The sequence below is a fragment of the Meleagris gallopavo genome, chromosome Z (assembly GCF_905368555.1).
Source record: "Meleagris gallopavo chromosome Z, MGAL_WU_HG_1.1, whole genome shotgun sequence".
Classification (NCBI taxonomy): Eukaryota; Metazoa; Chordata; class Aves; order Galliformes; family Phasianidae; genus Meleagris; species Meleagris gallopavo.
Genome location: NC_139435.1, coordinates 26902786 through 26929454, shown reverse-complemented (window position 1 = coordinate 26929454; position 26669 = coordinate 26902786). Strand labels below are relative to the sequence as shown.

At 37.3% G+C, this 26669-nt stretch overlaps 1 protein-coding gene across 5 annotated transcripts in view; it reads left to right on the top strand.

Moving 5' to 3' along the window:
* The window catches only part of RFX3 (regulatory factor X3), a 125454-nt gene extending 109989 nt beyond the window's left edge, over positions 1–15465 (top strand). For all 5 annotated transcript variants that reach the window (XM_085214341.1, XM_085214339.1, XM_085214343.1 and 2 more), the window contains 6 exons: positions 1779–1876; positions 2232–2381; positions 4513–4721; positions 5125–5278; positions 7637–7679; positions 8502–15465. In XM_085214341.1, the coding sequence (XP_085070467.1) occupies positions 1779–1876; positions 2232–2381; positions 4513–4721; positions 5125–5278; positions 7637–7679; positions 8502–8740 (893 nt within the window). In that variant the 3' untranslated portion in view covers positions 8741–15465. The remainder of the gene's footprint in view (positions 1–1778; positions 1877–2231; positions 2382–4512; positions 4722–5124; positions 5279–7636; positions 7680–8501) is intronic.
* The last annotated feature ends 11204 nt before the right edge of the window (positions 15466–26669 follow it).

Here is a 26669-nt window from a genome sequence, read left to right as displayed (position 1 = left end):
TTATGTTCAACTAAGCATCCAAATCTGTGCTCATTTATATAGGTTACTAATATGATTTCTATGCATTAATAGTACAAATTCAAAGAAGTGTGAAAAAGAATGAAGTACTTATTTTAATTAATTGATCTTCTAGTAATAGTTTTCATAAATAAAGGGTTCATCAGTAATTCAAGCAGTAAAAAGAATATTTCTCAAATTCTGTCAGCCTTAGTCTACCAGAAAGTATCCTTCCCCATAAACAGAACCCAGTCTTTACTTGTACCGTTTCTTCTCTCATGTAGCTGAAATAATTTGAAAGTAAATGTAGTTGCATTTTTCTGGTATTTTTACTTTTCATTTTTGCACCTGCAGTGATTCTCCCTTCATTTTTAGAAAACTGCAGTTTTTATTTTTGTCTCCTTTCCCAACTGTTTGGGTGGACACTATTAGGTCAGTGAGCAAGTGGTGAGTATTAGGAAGCAAGATTTTTACTACTCAAGAGATAAGATTTTCTTTTTTTCCGTGTGTAGTTCCTTGTGTAAAAATTTCATTTCCTCCTTCTTTAATAACTACATAGGTTGATCTGAAAGTAATGCCTCTTGATTATTTTCATGGAAACTTCAACAGCTGTGAAGAGCATAGTAACTCTACTTGGTAGAGAAAATTTTGAGCTACCAGACACTGTTTTTCAACATAGGCACCACCATTAGCTGTGCGTTTTCACTAGTGATGAACAAGAGCCTGCATGTTGCACTTATAAATATCTGCATGACTGGAACATGGCTTGTCTTTCACATCACTGTCACCACTGCTGCAATGTACCACTCACCACCTCACATTGCTCACATCCACTGTTTAGTATCCATAAAGGTTCATCAATTATTAGTGAGTGTCAATGGGTGTAATTTTTTGCACACGGAGGAATTCAGAGACACACCCTTACTTCATCCACACTTCCGTGTTAGACTCCATTTTGTCAAATTGCTTCTCTGCTGCCATCTGTCACACAACAACAACATGTAATGGAACACTGGCGGGAAAGTTCAGCGTCTACTGTTATATCACCAACGTCTGCCTCTGATGTCATGGGCCAACATCATAAAATAAAGGCATTACTTTTAGTGTAGCCCTTGTAAAACTTACTTTTTGACAATACTACCGATTGCTGAAAAAGCTTCAATTCCTCTCAAAATCCTTGTCATCCACCCAAGCAATTCTGTGGATGCTATAGTAAAAGAAAAAGATTTTGCAGCTGTTTGAATAATTATACTTTCTGTCAGTGGAATTTAGTCTTATATTTTGCTTGTTGATTATATCCTTATTGGATTTTGTTCTTTAAAGTGGAAATAAGCAACACCACGACATTGATTCACACTGCTTCAGGTCTATTTGAGGAAACTGCAGTATTCCAGCAATAGAAATTCTAGAGAGATTTGCTGTTTAAAATATGTACTTACAGGAAATGGAAAGCTAAGAGTTTGCGATTGAGATTTTCAGTGTATGGGAAACAATTACTGCAGTTACAGATGTTTTTATAAGAAATGCCCCAAACAATACTGTTTGTCATCAGCTTCTTGAAAGATTAAGTGAGGAAGTTCAATCTGTTCATTACAACAAAACTAAATCCATTGTTGCATAATCTGAATCTGACTTAGGCATTTTGAACCCTAGCTTGTTTTGTCTTCCAGTAAGTAGAAGTGATGGATCTAAATATTAAGCATAAGAGCACTGAAGATGCAAAACATTTCAAAACAGGTACTTTGCTTTCTTTTCATTGTTTTTTCTTCTTTAATGTGCAGGTGCCTTGACCCAAGCCATTCGCAATTTTGCAAAAAGCCTTGAAGGTTGGCTTTCAAATGCCATGAACAATATTCCACAGAGGATGATACAAACCAAGGTAGACAAAACTATTTCAGCTTTATTCTTGCATTGACAAACCCAGTGTGCAATAGCATATAAAAGCAGTAGTATTTTAACTTCAATGCTAAATTTCATGTTTAGTATATCGTTAAATAATGGAAGAGGAAATAAATCAGTTTTGTCAAAAAATTAAAAAGAAAAAATTAAAAGGAAAATAGTTTTGATGTTACACAAATGTAATTCACATATTATGGATCGTTAATACAGAATATTAAAATGAACATAAACAATCAAAGGTGCATTAATCTACAGATAGATTAAGATTTAAGATAATAGATTTAAGATTAAGATAAGATAGTACAAGATTTTAAAATAAATTAATTTCTTCATAGGTTGCCGCTGTAAGTGCCTTTGCCCAGACTCTGCGAAGATACACATCTCTAAACCACCTGGCTCAAGCAGCTCGTGCTGTTCTTCAAAACACTTCTCAAATCAACCAGATGCTCAATGATCTTAACCGTGTTGATTTTGCCAATGTTCAGGTAAAATTTAGATTTAAGTAACAAGCTTTGAAAAATAATTTTGTTTCCTCTAAATCCAAAGGTTTTGAATTTTTGCATTAGCTGTCATTATTCTTTCAAGAAGTAAACATGATAAAGTTTTGATGATTCATAGATACACTAACTCAGTTCAAATGTACTTCAGGAAAGTAAGAACTTGGAGCCATTATCTATTTCCAAGTACTTATTTATTTCAAGTACTCAAATTATTCCAAATTCTCTGAAAACATAGAGCACATACATTCTTTGAATGGGTACATCATGAATAATGTCTTATTAATATCATAAATGATACTGCACAATTCGGTCTCAGGAGTACAACTCCTGAATGTCTCTAAAGCAATTAAATGTGTTATGTTGTTTTTAGTAGAGGCTGTTTCATTCATTCAAATACAATTACATTAGAATGCTTTATCTAAATATCTATGCTTAAGCATATGAGATTTCCAGAGTAGTTATTAGATTAATAAAGATTAGAATTGGTTTCTACTTAGCCTTCAAAAAAGCTTTTCCACATGATTCTACACCTTCGTTGAAGTGTTGTTTTCCTTTTGTCCAACAAAGTGAAATATTCCAGATGACTGGAAGTTCTGTGTTGCAATGTTTTTGTGAGGAGATAATTTTACATATAAAAATCGGTTTGCTAGTGACAGTTTTATTCTTTATGCTTTTCTTATATACTTTTTAATAAATATATTTTAATACATGTAGTTAGATTATACAACAATATGTAAACTATGAATGGTAGCATTAGAATTAAAATAGCTTGTTTACAAGGATCCTATGAAGATCAAGTCATGCTGCCTGACTGCTACAGGGCTAACGAAAAGTTAAAGTGTATTTTTTAGGGCATTGTCCAAATTCCTCTTGAACACTGACACGCAGAGTGTATCAGCCACATCTCCAGGGAGACCGTTCCAATGTTTTGACCGTGTCTTGTGGCGCAGCTTTTTCCCATCCTGTCACTGATGACCAGTGAACAGAGCCCAGTACCTTTCCCTCCTCAAGAAGCTGCAGGAGCGCTGATGTCCTTTCAGCCTCCTCTTCTCCAGGCTGGGCAACCTTAGTGTCCTCAGTCTCTCCTCATAGGACATGCCCTCCAGCCCTGTTACCAGCTGTGTTGCCCCCTACACCTGCACACATTCAAGTATCTTAATATTCACTGATCACTTGTTTCTTTCCATTGCTCTTCCCATTACTGGGAGGACTGTAGAAAACACTACCTGTGATTCTGAATCCTTCAGCTGTCTTCCAAGGAACTTTAAATCTCTTCTAATTTACCTCAGACTTATTCTTGGAACATCATTGGTACCCACATGAAAGAACAGGAGTGAGTAGTGTACTTGACCAAAGATGCAAAATGTTAATTATGCTAATAAGTTAGTGTAGACACAGCCTGCCTGAGGTGTTAACTTGGCACATGATAGCTAAAGTTTAAGGACAGGGCTTGACTGAGTCTTCAAGTTATCTCTTAGTTTTTGAAGTGTCCCACTAGACTCGTTTAATCTTGATAATGTTGATTAAATTGTTCATTGTAATATGCAAGCACGTTTCTCCATTTCTTTGCAGTTAATTTTGTACTTATGTGTAACATACAGCCAGCAAATAAAGCAATTCTTGTTCATGTACAAAACTTTCTTTTATAAGATGGTGTAGCTCAAATTGTCTTGTTCATACGGGAAGGTACCTTGCACTTCCTTTCTTGTTCGTTCTTTTATTATTTTAGACCCCCACTTAACTGGTGTTTTTTATTGGCATGTCAGCAGTCTCGACAAAAACTGACAATTCCCAAATATTTCAGTAGAAAAATCATCAACAAAGAAAGTAAAAGATATCTTCTGAAAACAAATGTGGAAAACTAAAACATACTTGTGTCATTTCCATTGTTCTTTCTTATTCTGAATATGACAACTGATTCTATGTGTTGTTTTCCCTGCCCACTTTCTTTGAACAAAATTGTGACAGACATAAAAACAAAAACTACATTTTAGTTTGCTTTATAACCTTTTTTCGTCCTCTTCCGCCACAGAATTGTTTAACTTTTAAGAATGAATTGCATTCTGTGCTTTGGCTTATGTACTGTTAATTCAAGGGCCGCTATTTGCTTGAACAGGAGCAGGCTTCCTGGGTGTGCCAGTGTGATGACAACATGGTTCAGAGGCTAGAAACAGATTTCAAAATGACTCTTCAACAGCAAAGCACTCTGGAGCAGTGGGCTGCCTGGCTTGATAATGTTATGATGCAAGCATTGAAACCATATGAAGGAAGACCCAGCTTTCCTAAAGCAGCACGGCAATTTCTGTTAAAATGGTCTTTTTACAGGTAGTATTTAATACTTACAAAACATTTTAACTGTTATGTTACTTGCTGAATTGTTCACTATAGTGAAGTTGACAGGAGCAACATCAAACTGTGAGTCACTAAGTTACCAAAAGTATGTGGGTGGCTTTTTTTCCAGAAGATTACTGTAAACATCAAACTCAGGGACACTTACAACTTGGCAGTGACTTAACTGATACTCTTGCTGTTTGGAAGGCCATATGAATGCAGGTAGAATTTTGTCATGAGTTAGAAACATAATGTGGAATTGTCAGTGGCATCAGTCAGACACTGTGGATAATGTTGTTTTTAAGAGTATTGGTTTTGAGCTGAAATGTCTATATGGATAAGTATTAATGTGATGATGACATATAACACAGATTTTTTTTTTCCCATTTTTGAATAGCTCAATGGTGATTCGAGATCTAACCTTGCGCAGTGCTGCTAGCTTTGGCTCTTTTCATCTGATCCGCTTGCTTTATGATGAATACATGTTTTACTTAGTAGAACATCGTGTTGCTCAGGCCACAGGAGAGACACCTATTGCAGTTATGGGAGAGGTAAGATAGTATGTAAGAGACTAGATTTGATACATTTATGATGAATTTGAGTACATACCTTTGCAAATTTCATAAACTTTCATGTGAATCTGTAGGATGTTCTACAGTATAAGAATAGATTGGGTTATGAATACATTTAACAGTTTCACATTTGTTTCATTGACTGTCAGAGTTCCAAAATCACACTGAATTCTAACAACCAGTTATTTGCAAACAAATTTGCTCCTTTTCAGATCTGTGCACAGATTAATGTACCTAAGTTTTGGCACAGTTTTAAAAATGTTCATCTCTTTTTTTTTTTTTTTTTTTTCTTTTCTGAGAACAGAGTATTTTATGTAAAAATTTTAAAAAAATATGGAAAAAAAATAGGAGACTGTCATTTACATAGATCTATTTACATGTATTTACACATATATTTAGAATTGCAGTATAAAAATTATCATAAGTAAGCTGTCTATTCCCAGTGATTTCAGAAAGATGATATCTATTTGGTCCATATGGTATTGTTCACATACATGTACAGTTATACTTAAGAGATCTGTGACACAGTCTATTTTCATACATTTCAAAAGTTACAGGCTTAAAAAACACAAAGAGCCTCAGCTGAGAAGTATGGCACCTGCAAGGCGAGGTTTACTTCATCACTCTTTTCTCCAGTAATTCATCTAACCTTTTGAGTGAGATGCTGAAGAATGCATACATTTTCATCAAAAATTGTACTTCCAAAGTGATGGAAAATTTAAGTATTTGAAAATACAGTAGATGTTTTACGGCACAACTTCATTACATTTTCACATTTGGGAATCTCTGTGCGATGTTTGTTACTGATAGCTTGCAAGTTATTTTGCAGGTTGATTTGACATCAGGTTTCATTCTTCTTTCAAGACAGGCTAACAGTATCATTAAGTAGTGTAAATAGATAGCAGACTTTCAAGAGAAATTGGACATGTCTCACTGTATTTGTGAACGATTTCCTCTCATGTGGCATGAGGGTTTAGACAAATTAAATTACAATAGTAATTTAATAGTCTATTTCCTCAGTCTGCCCTACATATGCAGTAAGATACTCAAAAGTATACAGTTATTTCATTCTTACCTTCTTAACATACATCCTATGTTTATGCATCAGTTTTTAGGTGTTGTATAGTTATATGTTTGATGTAAACTGAAGGTGGAGATAATACTGGAAAAAAATAACAACACTTTTGGAGGTGGCAGGTGCAGGAGAGAAGGTGCAAATACTCATTAAATGCACGCTTGTTAATGATTTTCTATACTCAGTGACTGTGACTGAAATAAAAAAGAGGAAATCTAAGACCACAGTCTGTCAAATGTCACAGGACAGTGTAGGCTAGTGTTGAGCTGAGATTAGCATGTTCATTTTCCTGCCTTCCTCTTCTCCCAGCTTTGGACACAGGTGTTAGCAAAAGTACTGACAACTGCTGCAGTTAACTGAATCAGATTCATTCAAATAAAAATGCCCTGTGTTTGTAAATGATTATTTTTCTTTTGAATCAGTTCTGTAGTATGGTTCTATTGCATAGCTGTGTGAACACTTCATGCACAAAGCCAAAATAGCATAAGGCTAAGGATGAGGACATGAAATGATGGTATTGGTGCTCATTGCATTAGTGTTCCTTAAGTTACTGTTTTGTCCTACTGTATTTCTGAAAAAGGCTGGTATCATGTATTGTCAGAACTGTATAATTTAAGTAAAACTTTCCTTTCATTTGGGATTCATTGAGGACGTTCTACTCTGCTAATTTCTGCTATTTAAGAGAGTTAGAGGATTCAGGAAAGGAAAGGAAGGAATGTTATGCACCTATAATATGAACAACATTTTTGCAAGTATATCTCTTTAATACAAGTAAATTGGTTACCATTTTGTAAACTTTTCCTCAGTAGCGCATTTCATCTGCCTTCCAGGTAAATCTGCAATGCTATAGCTGCATTTAGAGACACACCTTCATTTTTCTTCTAGCTTCTCTGGGAAATTTTAAAAAGACCTTTTGGATAAAATATTGATAGTTCAAAATATCTGTCACAGTTTCTGACTTACTCAACACAGAAGTAGCTCACTTCAACTGATAAATGCCCTGATGATGCTATCTTGAAAAAGAATAATATAAGTTTATAGTTCCCAGTTTTAATTTGTGAAAATTTCTTTAGTGATAACTCTCTTACTAAATACAAGATGGAATGGAAAATGAATTGATGCATGATGGATGTGGCTGTAGCCCAGGCCATGTGTTTGCATGCTAGCCTCAAACCAGTGGAGCACAGTCGGCTCCATCACAGGCATCCTGCATACTATTTGCATAAGACTGTGCTTAGTTTTTTCCACTGTTTATTTTGCAGTTTGGTGATTTAAATGCTGTGTCCCCTGGAAATATGGATAAAGGTATGCATTTTAATCTTCACAGTGTATAAGTCAGTGTAGAACTAATGTGTCTCTGAGCAAAATAAGTACAATTTAGAGCTGTATCATGCTATAAAATGCATATGTTTGTTTTTTGGATACATTGATATGCAGCATATAATAATTACTAGAATATCATAGCTGTGTTTTCTAACAGTTTATTTTAAAGATGTTTAGCATTAACACAGGGAATGTTTCCATTTGAGCCTGGTGTTTATTTGTGCCTGGTAGTACAGAGAAGCAAATAGCTGTGGGAAGAAAGACAGGAGTACGCTTATGTATCTTTATCACTGCTAAATGAAGATTTAGTATTGCATAATACTAATTAATGCATAGTTAGAATTGCATGCAGTTGCTACATAGCTTGCCAGAGAAGATGGTAGGAAGAAATGAGTTCCTCATGAGCTCTTCATGCCATATTTTGACATACATTTTATACTGACTGGTTGTACAATTTGATGTCACATCACAACTTCTTTTTACTCATTTCCCTATCTGTAACAATTCTTCAAAAGGTTTATCAGGTCTTAAAGATGAAAGGTATATGAAGTGATTGTTGTTTGATAGATATTGTTTTTGGGATTGGTAACTGCTTTCCTTCTTTTATCAATAGTATGTAACTGGTGTGATCAAAACAATGGGAGTCTATTAATCTATTTGATATAATCATTAGCTTTTTCCATTAAAGTTTTAAGTTTTCAGTTTGTGCTTCATCAGATTGCTAGTCATCCCAATATCTTTGTATTTCAAATATTTGCAAAACAAAGGCATGTGTATTAGATCTTTTTCTTTTCCTTTATGCAGATGAAGGCAGCGAAGTTGAAAGTGAAATAGATGAAGAAATGGATGAAAATGGAGAGCCTCAAGCAAAGAGAGAGAAAACAGAGCTAAACCAAGCATTTCAGGTTGGCTGCATGCAGCCAGTGCTTGAGAGTGGAGTACAGCAGAACCTCCTGAACCCAATTCATAATGAGCACATCGTTGCAACTACTCAGACTATCAGACAGTGCAGTGCTACTGGAAATACATATACTGCAGTCTAATGTGAAACTTCTCCCCTCCCCCATCATTACATTAGCCCTTTGGGTTTAATAGGAAAAAAAAATAAAACAGAAAAAAAAAGTCTGAAAATCGACTGTTGTCAAATTTCAGCTGTATTGAACATTATTTTATTGGAGTCATTAAGTGGTATGGGTGTAAACATTTTGCCAGACCTGTTTAAAAAAGATTTTCTTGTAAACAGGATCATCTTACATTGGCCACTCAATATGAAGAGTTTTCTTATAATCAAATGCAAGAAAGATTTTTGCAAAGCTTGGTGTTAATGTTTTTGTCCTCTTATAATAATTTAATTTTTTTCATAGTTTTTTAAAAATATTCTAATGTTCATTATTGGTTATGGTGATGATTTCATATACATAGGTTTTTAAATAGATGCACTTCTGTGAAATATCAAAAGAACTATTTTCTTTGATTTACACTGGAGGCATACTTATTTGACAACAGATGTATCAAGTTTGTTATAAAAGGTGCTTTTCCGTGGACAACTAGAAGACACTATTTTGATAAAATTGTGAGTATTCAGGGGGATTTTTTGTAATAATGTTGAAGAGTTGAGAAGATATACTAGTTTCTTTCTGTGAGAAAGAAGCAAGTTTAAATGGCAGAATTGTAATAATGTGATAATGTGTACGTAATGAACGTACCTAATTATCTGACCATCATGTTAAGAATGCAAGGTTCATTAAAAATCAACAGTTCCAGGTATTATTTGCATACCAGTTCCTCTGTTTTGAAGACTACTGATACTAAATGTAGTGCCACTGAACAGGTGCTTTTGGCTGTTGAGTGGTACTGTAGTTGTTAGAAGCTGAAGCTGAAGAAGAAGTGACTTAATTATTACTGTTAATTTTTAAGAGTACATGCTACTTAAGCTGGTCTGGACATACAGGAAAATATTCCATTTGGATGACTTTCTTCTATTCCAGGTCTTTTCGTATTAGTGGTTCAATCTGCTGCTCTTAGAAAAGATAATTTATAGAATGCAAGGAATGTAGCAACCTGCATCATTTTCCTTTCACAAAAATATTTCCTTGTTGTTACAGTGGATTTAAATTTTTACAAAAAATTAGGTAAGGCAGTGTAACTGGCACACCTCACTTTTACTTATTCCCAGTTGTGTAGAATTTGAATAGGTGGCTAGATGGACCATTGCCATTTAAGAATGTACATCAGGGATCATTGTACCTCGGCTATTACATGGTGCCTTAAACAGAACTGAAGCTAAGACTTAGTACTTTTTGTTATTCTTAACTCTTAAATTAATTCAACAAGGTGTGCCTGTCATTTTCAAATTCCCTAAGAAGTAAGGACAGGTTACATAGCCTTCAAAATAATAAAATGATTTTTTATTATTAAATGATTTTAATATCCCTCTTAGAATGACAATAAACCTATTTTTTCTTGTTTCTAGCTGGATTTCACTTTATTACAAATAAAATTTGCTTGGGAATCTGGAAGGCAAAACTAGCTTTAATACCACATTCAGATGTCAAAATATATTGACCATAGTCCCAAGCATGATTATATATATTTTTAGACCCATGTCTACTTCTAATTTTAAAAAATAAAAATGAATAAATGAGCAGGTACATAATGCAGTGCATGTTTTCAATTTGTATGTTTTGTGGGGTATCAGCCTGATTTTACATTTTAATGGCTCGATCTCATACTGACAGTTTATATAGCATACATTATTTGCCATTTTTATTCTTAATTTCATTAGGCAGACACATGAATTTGCTACGTTATATAGGGCATTGAGTAAGAAAAAAAGAAGAAAAAAAAAGCCAAAAAGTGAAGGAGAGCACAAAAACATCAACTTTATACAAATGACTGTGTAAGAAAATTAGGGGTTCTTTTATTTTGGCTTACCTACAGTGTCTGTGACATGACTTTAAAGTAATATATACCAAATGGGAGAAGAATAGCAAAATTAAGAGTGTATTTGTAGCAAAGGAGTTTGTTGCTATAGATTACATGTGCTCCAAATACAGCTACATATCAACTAAAATGTCCTAACATTATTGGTGTGCAAAATTAAATTTAAGTTCGTTTTAAAAAGTTGGGAGGTGAATCCATCCTGCTTACTCTGTGTAGGCATAATTCCTACTTGATGTTAGTAAATGGCTTTCACCTCAGTAAGAAGTGAAAGTGAGGTTTATATTCATTATTTCTACACTCATAACTGCACTGAATCTCATTATACATTTTGCTCTCACATATATTGCTCAGTGTGTCCTGATTTATCCTTGGAAATCAGCATAGCTGTACCCTTCACCAAAAATCCTAAAACTAAGCTGTGATAAATATTTGCTCCCCTTCATTGTGCATTATAAGATGTTTACAATTAAAATAAAGTGAAGTAATTCAATTTTTCTTTTCATTTTAAACTTTTTTTTAATACTGTAGTACTTCATTCAGTTTTTGTGTTGGCAAACCCTATAATGTTTTCTTACTGTCTTATTGATTTTAATGTTGTATTTGTTGTTGCTGAGAAAAGAGAATGATTGTAATAGGTAAATTTAGATTGCTGAAAGAGGTGGGACCTGAGTATCTTTAATTATTCTGTTTCCCACTCCCACCCAGTTGTTCGCTGTTCACAAAGTGCAAAAAAAAAAAAAAAAAAAAAAGAAAAAGAAAAAAAAAAAAAAAAAGAAAAAAAAAGAAAAAAAAAAGAAAAAAAAATAGAAAAATTAATACAAAGATAGAATGTATTTCATAGCTTCTACAAACAATGAGTTATCAAAACAAACTGGAACTATCCCAGATTGAGAACATTAAATGGCGTCTGTATTCCTATGCTTATCAATTGATTACTTTTTGGAATTTTAATTTCATTTTTATTTTTTCCTCATACTTCTTTTCTTACAAGATTTTTAGAAGAACTAAGTTGCTGTAAGCTAGTTTGTATAGTTGCAGGTTTGGAGGTCTTGTGTTTTTAAATTTAATGAAATTTTAATCAAACACAGGTGAAACATTTTGCACACTTCTGCTATCTTTAATAGTTGTGTTTTAGTAATGATTAAACTACAGAGATATGAATACCTCAGTCCAGATTCTATGATGCGCAGCATGTGGTTGCCACACCAGCTCTGAAGTCTGTTGTCAATGCTCTGGAGAGGTTTAGCATTTATCCACAGGGTAGACGTTATGAGGGCTGATAGTGGTTTATGTGAAACGGAATCCAAAATAATTATTTAAAGGCATTTTCCCTGTTAGCACAAATATCACAGTGAACAGTGTAGGGGAATGGGTATTGTTAAACTACTTTTTCAAAGCACAGGGCCCAATTTTCAAAAGTTTTGTATTTATGATGATTTGCTGGTACATTTCCATTTTTTTTTTCATGGTAAATCAGTTTTAAAGCTTTTGTTTTGTCTTTTCTGGTTTCAGTTATTATTTTTGTGTTTTACTCATGTACTGTAGCATGCTATAAGCACCTTCTTTTAAAAAGACTTCCCTAGAAAGCTGGAAAATAGATTTTAAATTATTTACCCATAAAATAATGACTTACAGAATTACAGCCTTTAGTTCATAAATAAGAAAATAGGTAATGTTCTGGTGTACTGTCATTCAGGAATGTATAGGCATATATACAAATTTAATTTAAAGCGAGGTATTTTAAAATATCTAAAACCTCTTTTTTCACCTTTCCTTTTTTTCCTAAGAGACATGATATCTTTCTGAATATCACTAATTGATATCTGCACTGTTTAGAAAATCTTTTAGATTTAGAGTCGCACTGGATTCAGTTCAGAATGGTTTTACAAAATGAAAGTAATCATTTTAGCTATAAAACTAGGGAAGGAAAAATAGATTTATCAATGATGTAAGTATGACCTACAAGAGTATTTTTAGAGTTTAAAACATTCATTTGAGAGAACAGCACGAATTTCTGAAAATTGGGCCCTTGTCTCTCTAACAGGACATCCTCTGTGTATATGGTTTAAAATCGGTAACTGGAATTGTAGTATCTCTGCTAATTTGTTTGGTGATTTAAGAGAAACAAACAAACAACAAAAAAAAAAAACTGGAATAGGAGCATAAACACACAGTGCTTATTTCTAGTATTAGAAAATTAATTTAATGTAATGCCTTGCATTAACCCTTTGAGCATTGTAAGACATATGATGAGAATAAAGCATTTTAGATCATTTGATCAGTCCATTTATCATACACTTCCAAATAGCTGATTGATAGCATTGTAGATTATTATTACTTTTTTATATAATTCTAAAGTAAATACTTGCATACTATACAGGAATGGTTTTGTGGTAGGTTCCATAGATTTAGCCAAATATTCACTGCCACTGATGTGTACTGTCTAATGGAAAATAGTTCTTCGTCTCCCTTGTTTTCAGAAATGCAGAAATACATGAAGAAAATCAAATGTGTTTCTATGGACATTAAGTTGTCTAATATGATGCCTTTAAAAGATGAAGGTTTAGAAAAAAACACTTATCCTTTTTTGAAAATCTCCTTAGGTAGGTTAGCATTGGAATACTCCAATACCATAAAAGAGAATCATTAGAAATTAAAGGCTTAGTGAAAAAGAAAAAAATTACAGAATATTTGGTATGTTGACACTGAAGTTTTCTGCCATCTTTTCTTAAACCAGAACACAATTATATTCCTTTTAACATTCAGTCACTGCAATAATAACTAGTGCTAAGATGAAGGTATTTTACACAGCTTCATCTACAGGGATGCAAGGGATGGCCCTTATTGAATGTGAGAATTTTAACAGCAACCTAGAAACTGCACCAGTCTTTTAACATGTTAATAAAGCCCTTAGTTCTTACAAATACCGCTTATATGAGCAAGGGAACGAGTGTAGTAGCAAGTACAGATTCTTCGACATTAAAGAGAGAAATGCCACCTAACTAAGAGAGAGTACTGTAAATTTTCTGCTGGTTTCTTGCAGTACCAATCAGTCACAAACACTAAGTGCAGCTGTACTTACTGAAATCTATCTGAGGGCAAAAAACAAAAGGTCTCATTTTAAGTTATTTAATGCAATTACATCAGTAGTATAGTGCAAGTAAGCTGTAAACATTTTTAGTCAGTTATTGCAAATTCATGCAGAATTAATTATCATAAATGCAATACTCAAAGGGTTTTAATTTAACAACTTTTTTATTCATAATTTAATGTAAATGCTTCTGAGTTTGCATGCCTTGATCATTGCTGCTAGTGATTTTATGTGCCGGTAGACCTGAGTTTAATTTACCAGTTTAACTTGAGAAATAGTAAAAGCCACTTACAAAGTGACTGCCTAGTGTTTGTTTGAAGTAAAATATGCCTTAGTTTGAAAATGATCATGTTTTATTACTTTTTCTTTCCTTTTCCTTTTGAAAAAACAAATTAACATTTTGGGATTGGAAGCCCTGAGTAGTTAAATATTTGGTAAGAATTGTTCTTGAAGATTTCTCATTAAGGGTAAAATTTACTGTAGAAAATAAGGCCCAGAACAAGACTACTAGCATCAAATGAGCCTCACCTAAATCTAAATCGGGATCTTTCTATCCTTACGCACTTTCTTGATTCGGGTGCAAACATCTTACAAGAGTTTTCAGTTCTGGATGAATTTTACTCTGAAACAACAAATGTCTTTGCTAGAGGAGTTTAGGTTTTGGAGGGACAGACAACCTCACATGGATTGGTATTTACCAGGAACTCACTTCGGTTCTTTTTGACTCGCTGATGTCACCAGGAGCTTTAAGAATATTAAAGGGTTCCCCAAATGAAGTTTTCTTTGATACAATATTAATGTGTTTGCCTTGCATTGAAACATTATATCCATCTTAACGCAACCCAATTAAGCAATTAAAAGGATGCCAGAAATATATCACTTTGTACCAAAGCAAGTTGCCCATCTCCACTCATCTTCACTCAAAATTTGGATTTACAGTTAATAACCAATGAGGCTGTTAAAGAAACTTTGAGTGCCTTTCAAAAACTTGGAAAATTGTGCCTGAGGTGGTAAACTTTAATTAGGTTAATTCTAGAGCTACCAATCAGTAATTTTGTCATCGCTCAGGGCTTTCTTACCTTCTAGGAAACTTCCATTGTTGCATTTATTTTATAGTGTATTTTTTCAAGTGCCATCATTTAAATTTCACTTAGTAAGTGGCAGATTACGTTATTCAGTCCCACAGCACAGAAACATCATAACACTAGGATAGATTCAAACGTTTATTTTCCAGTTGACTGAATATATTATGTAAATGAGGTAAGCAACTTTTTTGTAGATTGTATGTGTGAGATAATGTAATGTTCTTTTCCAGTTTTTGGACTACAGTTGAATATACTTTTTAATTATTTAAAGAAGACATCTTTACAGAATAACGTGATGGTTTTTTTGTATAATGTATTTGATTTTGTAAATACGTATTTCCTGATGTGATTTTTGTGAGAAATGCTAAATCTTTTAGTATATCATGTCCTCTCAAAACTGGCAGGAGCTAAATAATAGTTTGTGGGCAATTTGTATTGTGTACTGTACAATAACTGGGGAACTTTTATAATTATAAAAATATATATTAACTTTTAGTGTGTTGTTTAAAAAAATGACTGGAACATACTAAAGACAGTAGGATTTTTCTGAATATTTCAGACTTGAACTCAGGCTAGCTTTTTGTGTTTTTCAAAACAAAATTGTGTCTTGTCTTTTAAAATCAATAAATTTGTTTTCTTGTTACAAACATACCTGAATTGGTTCCGTTTCTGTATACTCAACTATTTTGAATTGTGATACCATTGGTTTTGAGAAAGAAAATTATTTGTACTTGTGGTTTTAAATAAGACTGCACATATTTAGAGCAACAGAAGTGAGCAACGAGTGTGTCCTCCCAGTGAATGCAGTTAGTAATATACTTACTAACTTAAATATCAACAATACTTTCCCATTACCGATTTTTTTAGTTTCACAAATATTCACTAATCTCATCAGGTCGTGTTCCAGGCACTGTCCCATATAATGTGCAGAACGCTATTTTAATGAGGAGGACCCACCATGAAGTGGACGCTAAAATATCAAAATGATTACTGGATATCAATTTTAAAATAGGTATTTCTCGTGTAAATATGGTAAAGATAGAAAAGCTCAAGTTTATTGGTTAGAGAAGTTAAGCTGTAAGCTATTGTCCAGACATGAGAATAATTTCACTACAGTACTGGTTCCTTCAATGCATCCTAGCAAAACGGACTACGAATTTTCAACAATATCTATTTTTCAGCCACAGCTATGTTTACAGAATAGTCCTAACTGACTGTTGATGAAGACAAAGACCTCATTGCTAGCTGGTGCCTTGCTGACACTGACAAAGTCTTGCCCAGCACACACACAGAAGAAAACAATCTGTAGAGAAATATTTCTCATATCAAATAACGAATCAATACAGCCAACAGGCTGTAGTTTTCGGTTCATTTCCAGTATTAACAGGAAGTCCTTGCAGAATTCATCTGCTGCTGCTGTTCGTGTCAACTGGCTTCATTAGTTAACCAATGTAAGTTTACTGCAGCATCCCAAAGCACTGCAATCCAGAGCTCAAAGAATGGAGCATAGCAGAAGTGTAGGAGGAATTCAGACACTCTGGGTACCAAAAGAGACACTAGAGTAAGAACGGTTAAAAATGAAACTTACTACTTCTGTAGTTTTCTGCACAATGTTAATGATTCAACATAAGAAAGATATATTCCATATCAAGTTATTTAAGTGCCTTTCATTTGACCTATCTACAGCACTAGCTTCAATTCTGTGAGAAGTCATATAGACTGCAGCTGTGTAGTTCAGGTCCATATCAAGGTTTACACAAAAATCAACAGAAATGTAAACCAGTCATTCCACAAAGACATCTGACCAAGACAGGTCAGGAACCTTGATCCATTTATGGCATATTGACAGTACACCAGAGAGGATTTTTGTGTTTACTTGATTCTGCTGTTCTGATTTCATTCTAAGTTTTGCTAAATCCCACTTCCCTAATACCTGAATTAATACAATCAGTAGGACTTGTCTATTTAAAAACAAAAACTACTTGTTGTTCTTAACTGCAACATGCTGATTAGGACGGTTTACTCTTAGCAATTTTATAAGCAAAACTGTTCAACTAAGAACTTCTCTGCGTACTGATATTTTTCACTGGCACACTGCACACAAAATCTGCTCTGCTTCCATTATCAGAGTTGAGGGGAGGTCAGTGCTCATTTAGTAATAAGTAATTAGTAAATCAGACATACTTTCAGAGATGTAGCTGGAAGTGGTATAAAAGCTGCTGCCTCGAGCTGTTCCCTTTGCAGCTGAATGTTATTGTTGCCCACAGTGGAGCCACACTAATGGATGGTGTCCTGACATAAGAAGAGCTATTGCCTGAAGCAGCCACACCTCTTCCATGGAACACTGTGAACCCCTGATGGAGCTGAGAAGTAGCAATTCTGCTGGTCAGTAACGCATCTTTAATCTGATGAGGCTGCAATCCAGTAAAAATACACATAAGGAAAAGATATTCTTGAGTCTATGTGTACAAGTTAAAACAATTAACCCCTCCAAACTGCCCTTCCTACCTTTTTTTCTAGAGCATTATGTAGAGCAGCAACATCCTATCCCTCAATCCATTGTGTTACTTGTGTGTCATCAACTCACTGTTCTTCAGGCTCTCGCACTTAGAAGAGGCAGAATCGCTCTGTTAGCACTTCCATGCTTATCACTGATAAGCATGCTCTCATCTTATATTCAAGCTACCTATGGATTCATTTTTCTGTGCTGAGCAAACAGTGTTGAGGCCTCACACAGCAATCAGTGCAGCAATCAACACAGCTTTTCACTTGCTCCACTCCCATCCCAATGGAATGGTGGAGAGACTTGACAAAAAAAAAAAAAAAAAGTAAAACTCTGTTTCTGGATCAACCAGTATTTGCAGTATTTGCTAAAAAAGAAAAAGGAGAGAGAAGTAAGAGTAATGATAATTAAATATATGACTGTATATATATGTGTTTGTCTACATATATATATTCACACACACATACATATACATATATATGTATAGATAATCATAGAATGATTTGGGTAGGAAAGGACCTTTAAGATCATCTAGTTCCAACTCCCTGCTATAGGCAGGGACACTTCCCTCTAAATCAGGTTGATTAAAGCCCCATCCAGCCTGGCGTTGAACACCATCAGGGAGGGGGCATCCACAGCCTCACTGGGCAACCTGCGTCTCACCATCCTCACAGTAAAGAATTTCTTCCTAATATCTAGTCTAAATCTACCCTCTTCTAGTTTAAAGACATTTCCCCTTACCCTGTCACTACATGTCCTTACAAAAAAGTCCCTCCTCAACTTTCTTATGGGCCCCCTTTAGCTACTGGAAGGCCACTATAATGTTCCCCTGGAGCTTTCTCTTTTCTATGCTGAAGAGCCCCAGCTCTCTCAGCCTGTCCCTATAAGGAGGTACTCCAGTCCTCTGATCATCTTTATGGCCTTCCTCTGGACCTGCTCCAGCAGTTCGATGTCCTTCACGTGTTGGGGGCCCCAGAACTGGATGCAGTACTATATATACACACGTGTGTGGGTATATATGTACGTATATGTATATATTTACATATACATATATATACACACATATATACATATACTCATATACGTATACAGACAGACACACATTTATTTACTTACAAAACAAGTAATGCACAATACAATTGCTCAGCACCCACCAACCAACAACTAGCCAGACCTCATGTGACAGCTTGGCCCATTGCCCTCAGTTTTATAGTTTTTCCACATGATGCCATACAGCATGGGACATCCCTTTGGTTACTTTAGGTCAGTTACCCTGGTTCTGTCCCCTCCCAGATCTTTGAGCCCCCTCAGACCCTTGCTGGCAGGATAATACAAGAAGCTGAAAACTGAAATGTCCTTGGCTCTGTGCAGCATTGTTCAGTACCAGCTGAAATATCAGTGTTTTATCAGCACTGTTAGATTTTTTTTCTTTTCCCTAAAGCCAGAAGAGCATTGTACCAGACCCTGAGTAAAACCAACTCTGTCCCACCCTGAAACAAGGGCAACATTCACCCTTCTTCCATACCATTTATGTCATGCTCAGGTTTCACCATTTCCTATACATCCCAATTAATTAACATCTATCTTAATTTTTTATACTTACACACAAATATCATTGCTGTTATCTGTGGGTTATCCCTCTGAACTGTCAGTGTAGTACATTTCAACCCCGACTCAGGGATCCATCTGTAATAACAGACTTTCATGGCAGGAGAGACGATGGATGGTACAGGATTCCTGCATGCTGAAGTCAGTTCTGCTTCCATTATAGAATCACAGAATGCTTAGAATTGGAAAGAACCTTTGAAAACATATAGCTCCAACCCTCTGCTATAGGCAGAGACACCTCCCTCTAGATCAGGTTGATTAAAGCCCCATCCAGCCTGGTCTTGAGTGCTTCCAAAGAGGGGACATACACAATCTCGCTGCGCAATCTGTTCCAGTGTCTCACCACCCACACAGTGAAGAATTTCCCCCTGATATCTAGTCTAAATCTACCCTCTTCCAGTTTAAAATCATTTCTCTTCACCCTGTCACTACATGTCCTTATGAAAAATCCCTCTCCCAGCTTTCTTGTGGGCCTCCTTCAGGTACTGGCATGCTGCTACAAGGTTCCCCTGGAGCCGCCTTTTCTCCAGGTTGAAGAGGCACAACTCTCTCAGCCTGTTCTCATATGGGAGGTGCTCCAGCTCTCTGATCCTCTTTGTGGCTCTCCTCTGGACTTGCTCCAACAGTTCCATGTCCTTCACGTGTTGGGGGCCCCAGAACCAGACGCAGTACTCCAGATGGGTTCTCATGAGAGCAGAGCAGAGGGGCAGAATCACCTCCCTTGACACTTCTCTAGATGCAACCAAGCATTGCTGGGCTGAAATCAGTATCAGTTGAATTGGAAGAGATCCTTGAAGCTCATACAGTCCCTCTCCCCTGGAATGAATACCTACATCTAGATCAGTTTGCTGAGAACCTGACCTCGAATGTCTCCAGGGATGGGGCATCCAGCACCTCTCACTACTTGTTCCACTGCTTCACTACCTTTATCACAAAAAAACTATTTTCTTATATCCAATCTAAACATCATCTCTTTCAGTGTCAAGTCATTTCCCCTTGTCCTCTCACAACAGATTCCTATGAAGAGTCTGTTCCCCTCCTTCCTGTAATCTCATTTTAGATACTGAAAGCCCACTATCAGGTCTCCCTAGAGCTTTCTCTTCTCCAGGCTGACTAGGCCCTGCTCTCTCCGCCTGTCTTCGCAGGACAGATGTTCCATCCCTTGGATCATTTTTGTTGCCCTCCTCTGGGTCACAACAACCAACATGTCTATATCTCTCCTCTCCTGAGGACTCCATATCTGGACACCGTACTCCAGGTCAAGCCTCATCAGCAAAGAGCAGAGGTGCAGGATCACCTCCCTTGCCATGCTGGCCACAATTCTTTTGATCAGCCCAAGATATGATTGGCTCTCTAGGCTGCAAGGGCACATTGCTGGCTCAAGTCCCATTGCCATCCACCAGTACCCCACATCCTTTTCAGTAAGGCTGTGCTCTATAGTTACATCCCTCAGTTTGTACTGATAGTGGGGCCTGCCACAGTCCAGATGCAAAGGCCTTGCACTTTGCTTTGTTGAACCTCACATTGTTCTCCAGGGCCCCTGTTTGAGCTAGCCTAGGCCTCACTGGATAGCATCTTATCCCTCAGGCATGTCAACTGCACCACATAGCTTGGTGTCATTCGCAAATGTGCTGACAGAGCTCTCAATCCCACTGTCAATATCACTGATGAAGATACTAAAGACCACTGGTCCCATTACTGACTCCTGAAGGACACCACTTGTCATCAATCTCCATCTGGACACTGAGTCACTGACCACCACTCCCCGAGAATGATCTCACAACCTGCTCCTCATCGACTGAGCAGTACACCAAACTCAGTCAAATCCACATCCTCCCAATTTAGAGAGAAGGATGTTATGGAGGACTGCATCAAAGACCTTACTGAAGTCCAGACAGATTACGTCAGTGGCTCTTCCCTTGTCCACTGACAATATTACACCATCATAAAAGGCCACTAGGTTGGTCAGGCAGGACCTGCCCATCGTGAAGCCCTGAGGGTTATCCCATATCACTTCTCTCCTTTCTATGTTCCTTAGCAGAGCTTCCAGGAGGATCTGCTTTATGATGTTTCCCAGCACTGAGGTGAGGCTAACAGGTTGGAAGTTCCCTGGATCATCTTTTCTATCCTCCTGAAAAACGGGTGCTATGATGTCTTTTTTTCCAGTCACCAGGACTTCACCTGGCCTCCGTGACTTTTCAAATATCAAAGAGAGTGGCAACTATCTCAGCCAATTCCCTCAGGATTCTGGAATGCATCTTGTTGGAACCCATGGTCTTATGGATGCTCAGGTTCCTCAAGTGGTTGCAAATCTGATCTCTGCTTACTGCAAGAGGAACGCTACTCTCCCTGTTCTCATCTTCTAATCCATCTGCTCAAGGGCTGTGTGTGAAGAGCAGTCACTAGTAAAGACTGAAGCAAAATAATTGCTGAGTACCTCAGCCTTCTCCTTGTCTGTCATTACCAGACTGCCTGTGTTGCTCACCAGCTGGGGAGTACACCTTCTTGGACTTCCCTTTCTGGTTTGTGTACTTGTAGAAACCTGTATCTTCTTTTCCTTCTCAGAAGGGGCAATTAAATCCAGGCTGAGAACTATGCTATTTCTATGACATAACTGCGCTGCCTTTGACAGGACATCCTAGCCATTAGTGCAAACAAATGCTCCACTGTATGAGTCCTACTTTACTAGTGATTTACTTATTTACACTTAGTGATTCTCCTTAACATTCATAGAATCACTAAGATTGGAAAAGAGCTCTAAGAGCATCCAGTCCAACCATCACCTCATCCTCCACACATTTCTTGAATCCCTCCAGGAATGGTAACTCCACCATCTCCCTGGGCATCCTGTTCCAAAGCCTCACTACTCTTTCTGAGAAGAAATTTTTCCTAATATCCAAGCTGAATCTTCTCCAGCACAACATAAGGCCATCAATTTTCATCCTACTGCTGTGGCATGGGAGAAGAGGCCAACAGCCATCTCACTATAACCTCCTTTCAGATAGTTGTAGAGAGCAATAAGGTCTCCCCTGAGCCTCCTTTTTTCCAGACTGAACAATCCCAGCTCCTTCAGTCACTCCTCATAAGGCCTGTGTTCCAGACTCTGTAGCTTAAGAGGCTCAGAAGAGGGATATTTAGGAAATGGACCTTTTATGGACCTCAGATCACAGTCCAGAAATATAAAAGACAAGCATATTGCACTAGTATCTGGGAAATGAGCTGAAGCTCATTTAAACTTTCAACAGCATTTTACACTCAGAGCACTTCTCAAGCATTCATTAATTAAACCTCAGAGTGTTTCTTCAACACGGAGGCAAACAAATCGAAACAACCAGGCAGTTCTTCCCCCACCGCAGCGCTTCAGAAAAAAACAAACCCAAACCCTTTGCCAGACAAATCTTTTATGGGGAAAGAGCGACATCTACTGCTTAACGCTGCGCTCACACTCTTCCGCTCCGAGAAACTAAAGCGAGCGCCGGAACACCGAGGGGACACAGCGAACCAAACAACAAAAACAAACAAACAAATAAAAATAACAGCCGAACAACCGAAGTAACTAATACCGAACTATCTGGGTCTTAGCGAAAATCCCCTTGAGATCACTGCCGCACAGCTCGCCCAGACGAGGCCGGCCGGATACGAGCGGGAGAGCAGCCTGTAGGCACACCGACCACGCGGCGCTACCCCGTGCCGGCCGCCGGCTACCGGCCGCGCTGGTTGAGCCGGGCCCGCCGGCGGGGGACGGGGCCACAGCGGCCCCTCCCTCCGCAGAGCCTGCCCCGCGCGGCGGCGACGGCGGCGGCAGCGCCCGGAGCTCCCCCGTCCCGACAGCAGCGGCCCGGCCGGGGCCCGGCGCAGCGGCCGCAAGGTGGCGCTGTGGGACTACGAATGCCGCCGCCGGGGCCCGACTTGGGGGGAGGGGATGCGAAGCAGCGCCGATGCTCCTGAGCGCCAGAAGGTGTCTTTGCTGTGGAAAGGAGCGAAGCTGCCCCTGTTACCGGAGAGCTGCACCCCGACAGCCCCACGCCCAGCGCCATGGGTATATTAGCTATTCTGGAAAATAACTTGATAGTGGTTACTGTGATTCTTTACACACACATTAAAGGGAGATTACTGTTTTTTTCCAATTCTTAAGCAAACATTTCTAGTCTAGATTACTATCTATTTCACTACTAAGGGAATACTTCTCTGTAAAGACTTGTGAAGAATGAAGCTTGCAGTTTTTATTTTAAAGGGATGTAATATCCCTGGTTAAACCCTCTTAATTTAGAGGTCATATAAAAATTACTCTGACTGTAGAAACATTAACATATAACTGCAGGTGTGTGATTGGACTCTCAAACAGATCTGTGTTCTTACCTTTGCAATAGCATATAGTTTATCTGTAGATTTTATACCTATCCTATCACAGTTGTATTTGTCTGAATCCGTTCTGTTATTGTCTGTGATGTTTACTCATTATGGGGGTAAATAAGAATGCAGACTGTGCTGTGCAGCACAGTGTATAGTAGATTGCTAGTAATCAGAGTGATTTTAAAATGTGTGAATGAACGAACTCTACTGTGTTTGAAAAGCAGGTGAAGTTCATGCCCTTCATTGGCAGTCTCAGTGAGGAGCCTACTAAATCAGGGTCATGAAGCCTCGGGCTTCCTATTCACGTGGGAACAAAGTCAAAAATCCCCAGGAAGGAGTGGAATTTCTCCATCGGTGGAACAAATGATTGTGACTCTGAAAGATGCAAAAGCTCTCAGATAAATACAAGATATATTTGTTCCTATTCATTGCAGGGGAGTTCGACAAGATGAGCTTTAAAGGTGCCTTCCAACTCTGAGGCTGCAATCATTCTGTGTTTCTATATTAAAACAGGGAAGAATGAATGATTATGCTTTGTTTCCATAGTGTGATAGGAGAAAAAAATTCCACTACATGGTGCTAATATACGCAGAGTCAGAAAAAGCACTGGATTTTGCTATGAAGTGCAGGCATCAAAGGTGTAGGAGGTGAATACTCATCTGCATATTGTGCTATGAGGCCAATACTGATTAGAAACTAGTCACATGAAAGAAGTCTCCATCGGGGCTTCTGGTGAGCTGGAAACTCAAAAAGAGCTGGAAACTGATGACTTTCATGAGGGGATGGTATCAGTAAGGCAAGCGATTACCAGGCCCTACTGATGACCTGTGACAGTTCTTAACATCGGATTTAACCCTAAGCCTTGGGTTAAAATATTATCAAGGGTGTTGAACAGAAGAAGAAATCCTATTATCATTATGTGTTGGTAGGGATGATGGGATATTAAAAATCTAGCCTGTAGCTGGTTAATGAAATGCTTGTAACAGAACTGCAGAATGCAGGTTATAGTTAGCTAGGACTTCTGGGAAGAAAGTAGAAAATTGGTGGCCTGGAAATGCTTCAGAGAGCGAGGAAAAAGCCAAGGCTTCAGCCTACTTGGATCAGGGGAAGCTCGAGAGCAGATGACTGAGTGGAATGAGATGCAAATGTAGCAATGTGGTGGCATTTCCAGGACTAGGAGACCTTTTGGATTCCTTTTCCTGTGGTAACGTTTGGTACGTAAGCAAGTAGTGATCTTAAACACCCTCTGGTCTGCTAGATCAGATTTGTTCAACTCTTGTTCCAAATGGAAAACTATATCCCACTTGAATAACAGGAGGCAGGTTGACCTGTCTGTTCACGTGATGCAGTCCTCTGATTAGTTATGGACTGACTTACTATCATGTGGACACGGTGTGGGGTCGATGACCAACCAGCTGGAGTGCATGGAATTCTGCCTGAGGGTTGATGGAGAGCCAACTGCAATTTGATGGGTTAGCATTAAAACAAGAACAGGGATAGGGAACATATCAGTGGAAGTCTGTTACAGGTCACCTGACCATTTTAATGCTGGACTCCAGCAGATAATACAGGATAGCGTATCTCTCTGGCCTAGATCACAAAGCCTGCCTAGATCACAAAATCTTACATCTGTTAGTGGATATATTTATGTAATGATTCATTGGAATGAGCATTACTTTGGGTTGGTGCTGTATGGAATTTGTGGGGTCGTAAACCACACTGAACTACTTCTTCCTTATCCTGTGTATGGCTTTTTTGTTTTGCGTTTTGTTCTTTTTTTTTTTTCCTTCTCCCTCCATCAGCTATCCAAGTTTATTACAGGAGATGTTCTTAAAATGAAAAAAAAAGAAAAAGAAAAAAAAAAAGTTACTTCAGCACTCTCTTCCCTTGTAGTGACAGACTCCTATCCATTTTGAACAAGTGGGTGAGGTTACTTTAATCATTTTAGTATCTTGTGTTTGTTTGTGTATCTTCCACTGAACATAGAAGCATTTTGTAAAGAAAAATCAGTACAACAGTTCAACTTATGTACAGTGCAACCATTTGAGTGACTAATTGCCAAGTCTAGAGAATGAATATGCCTGCAGAAACTGCTACAGAATACTAAGGCTTCTTTCCTTTTTGGGAAGATAGCAGTGTGAAAGAGCCACTTTGGAAGGATATTCCAGCTATCTTTGGTCACAATAATCAGTTTTAGTTGGCCTTTATTCAGAATCTATACCACTCACTTTTTAAGTTATTACTGCAGTAATGTCTGCAGAAAATCTCTGACAAGTTACCAGGCTTTATAATTTATAAATTATATGCAGCAAATACTAGGTAGCTGAGATACGTATCTAGTCAAAACTGTATAGTAAAATTCCTCCATTTTTCAGCAAGAAACAGTTTTCAAAAGAGAATAAGACTTTAATTGACAATGTGAACTTAGCTGTCTTCAAAAATCAAATACCATCTGTACCACTGAATAACAAAAATAGAATTATCTAGTTATCATGAATTAGTTATTCTGCTGTTTTGGTAGTAGGAACAGTTAGGTTATGGCTATGCTCCATTTTTCTTACAGTTCTGCTCCTTCAGAAGTCTTGTCTAACAAGGCTCACTGGAATAAAGCAGCCTTGAACAAGGCAATATGCAGCACCCATACTGAGGTCTTCATTTAATTGCTTTAATGCAAAGACTAGATCTGTTGTGTCACAGAGCCAAAATACTTTTAGATGCTGAAAATGGCCACCACTGCTTCTATTACAGCAAATTTATTCCACAATCAAATCAGCATGGATGAGAATGTACTAGCAAAAGAAAATGATGTACAATCTTCCCCAGTGGCTTTAGAGTAGAACTCATATTACTTTTGGCAATCTGCTTGTTCTTCATGATCAAGTAAGTGCTTTCTTCTTTTTGCTTTAGAAAGTATTAGAAACACATTTTCAAGCACATCCCTAAGCATGTTTGTGATAAAGTTGGAAGTATCAGTTATGTGAGTCAATCACAATGTTAGAAGAATATGAATATAAATTTGGATCTTGAAATCAGACTCCTATGAAAGACAGAGGCTGACTGTTTCCAAATTAAGTATCTTTTGCACAAAATCATATCCCTGAATTTTCCTTTTTTTTTTTCATTTAATCATTTTTATCTCCATGAAACCAGAACAGCGCCTAAAAGGAGATAAAAAGAAATTAAAAGAAGGCATGAGAACATCCTGAACATATGCCGGAAAATCCTGACTGGATTGAGTCAGGAACTACCATCAACTGCAACCTGTTTTAAGGTACCCGAAGAACTTTAAAGAACAGTAACTATTTTGTAAAAATGATGGATGTTTGAATGTGTAAACTGACTGACTTGAAGTCTCTGACACTCAAAATGTTCACTTGCCTTATTCTGTG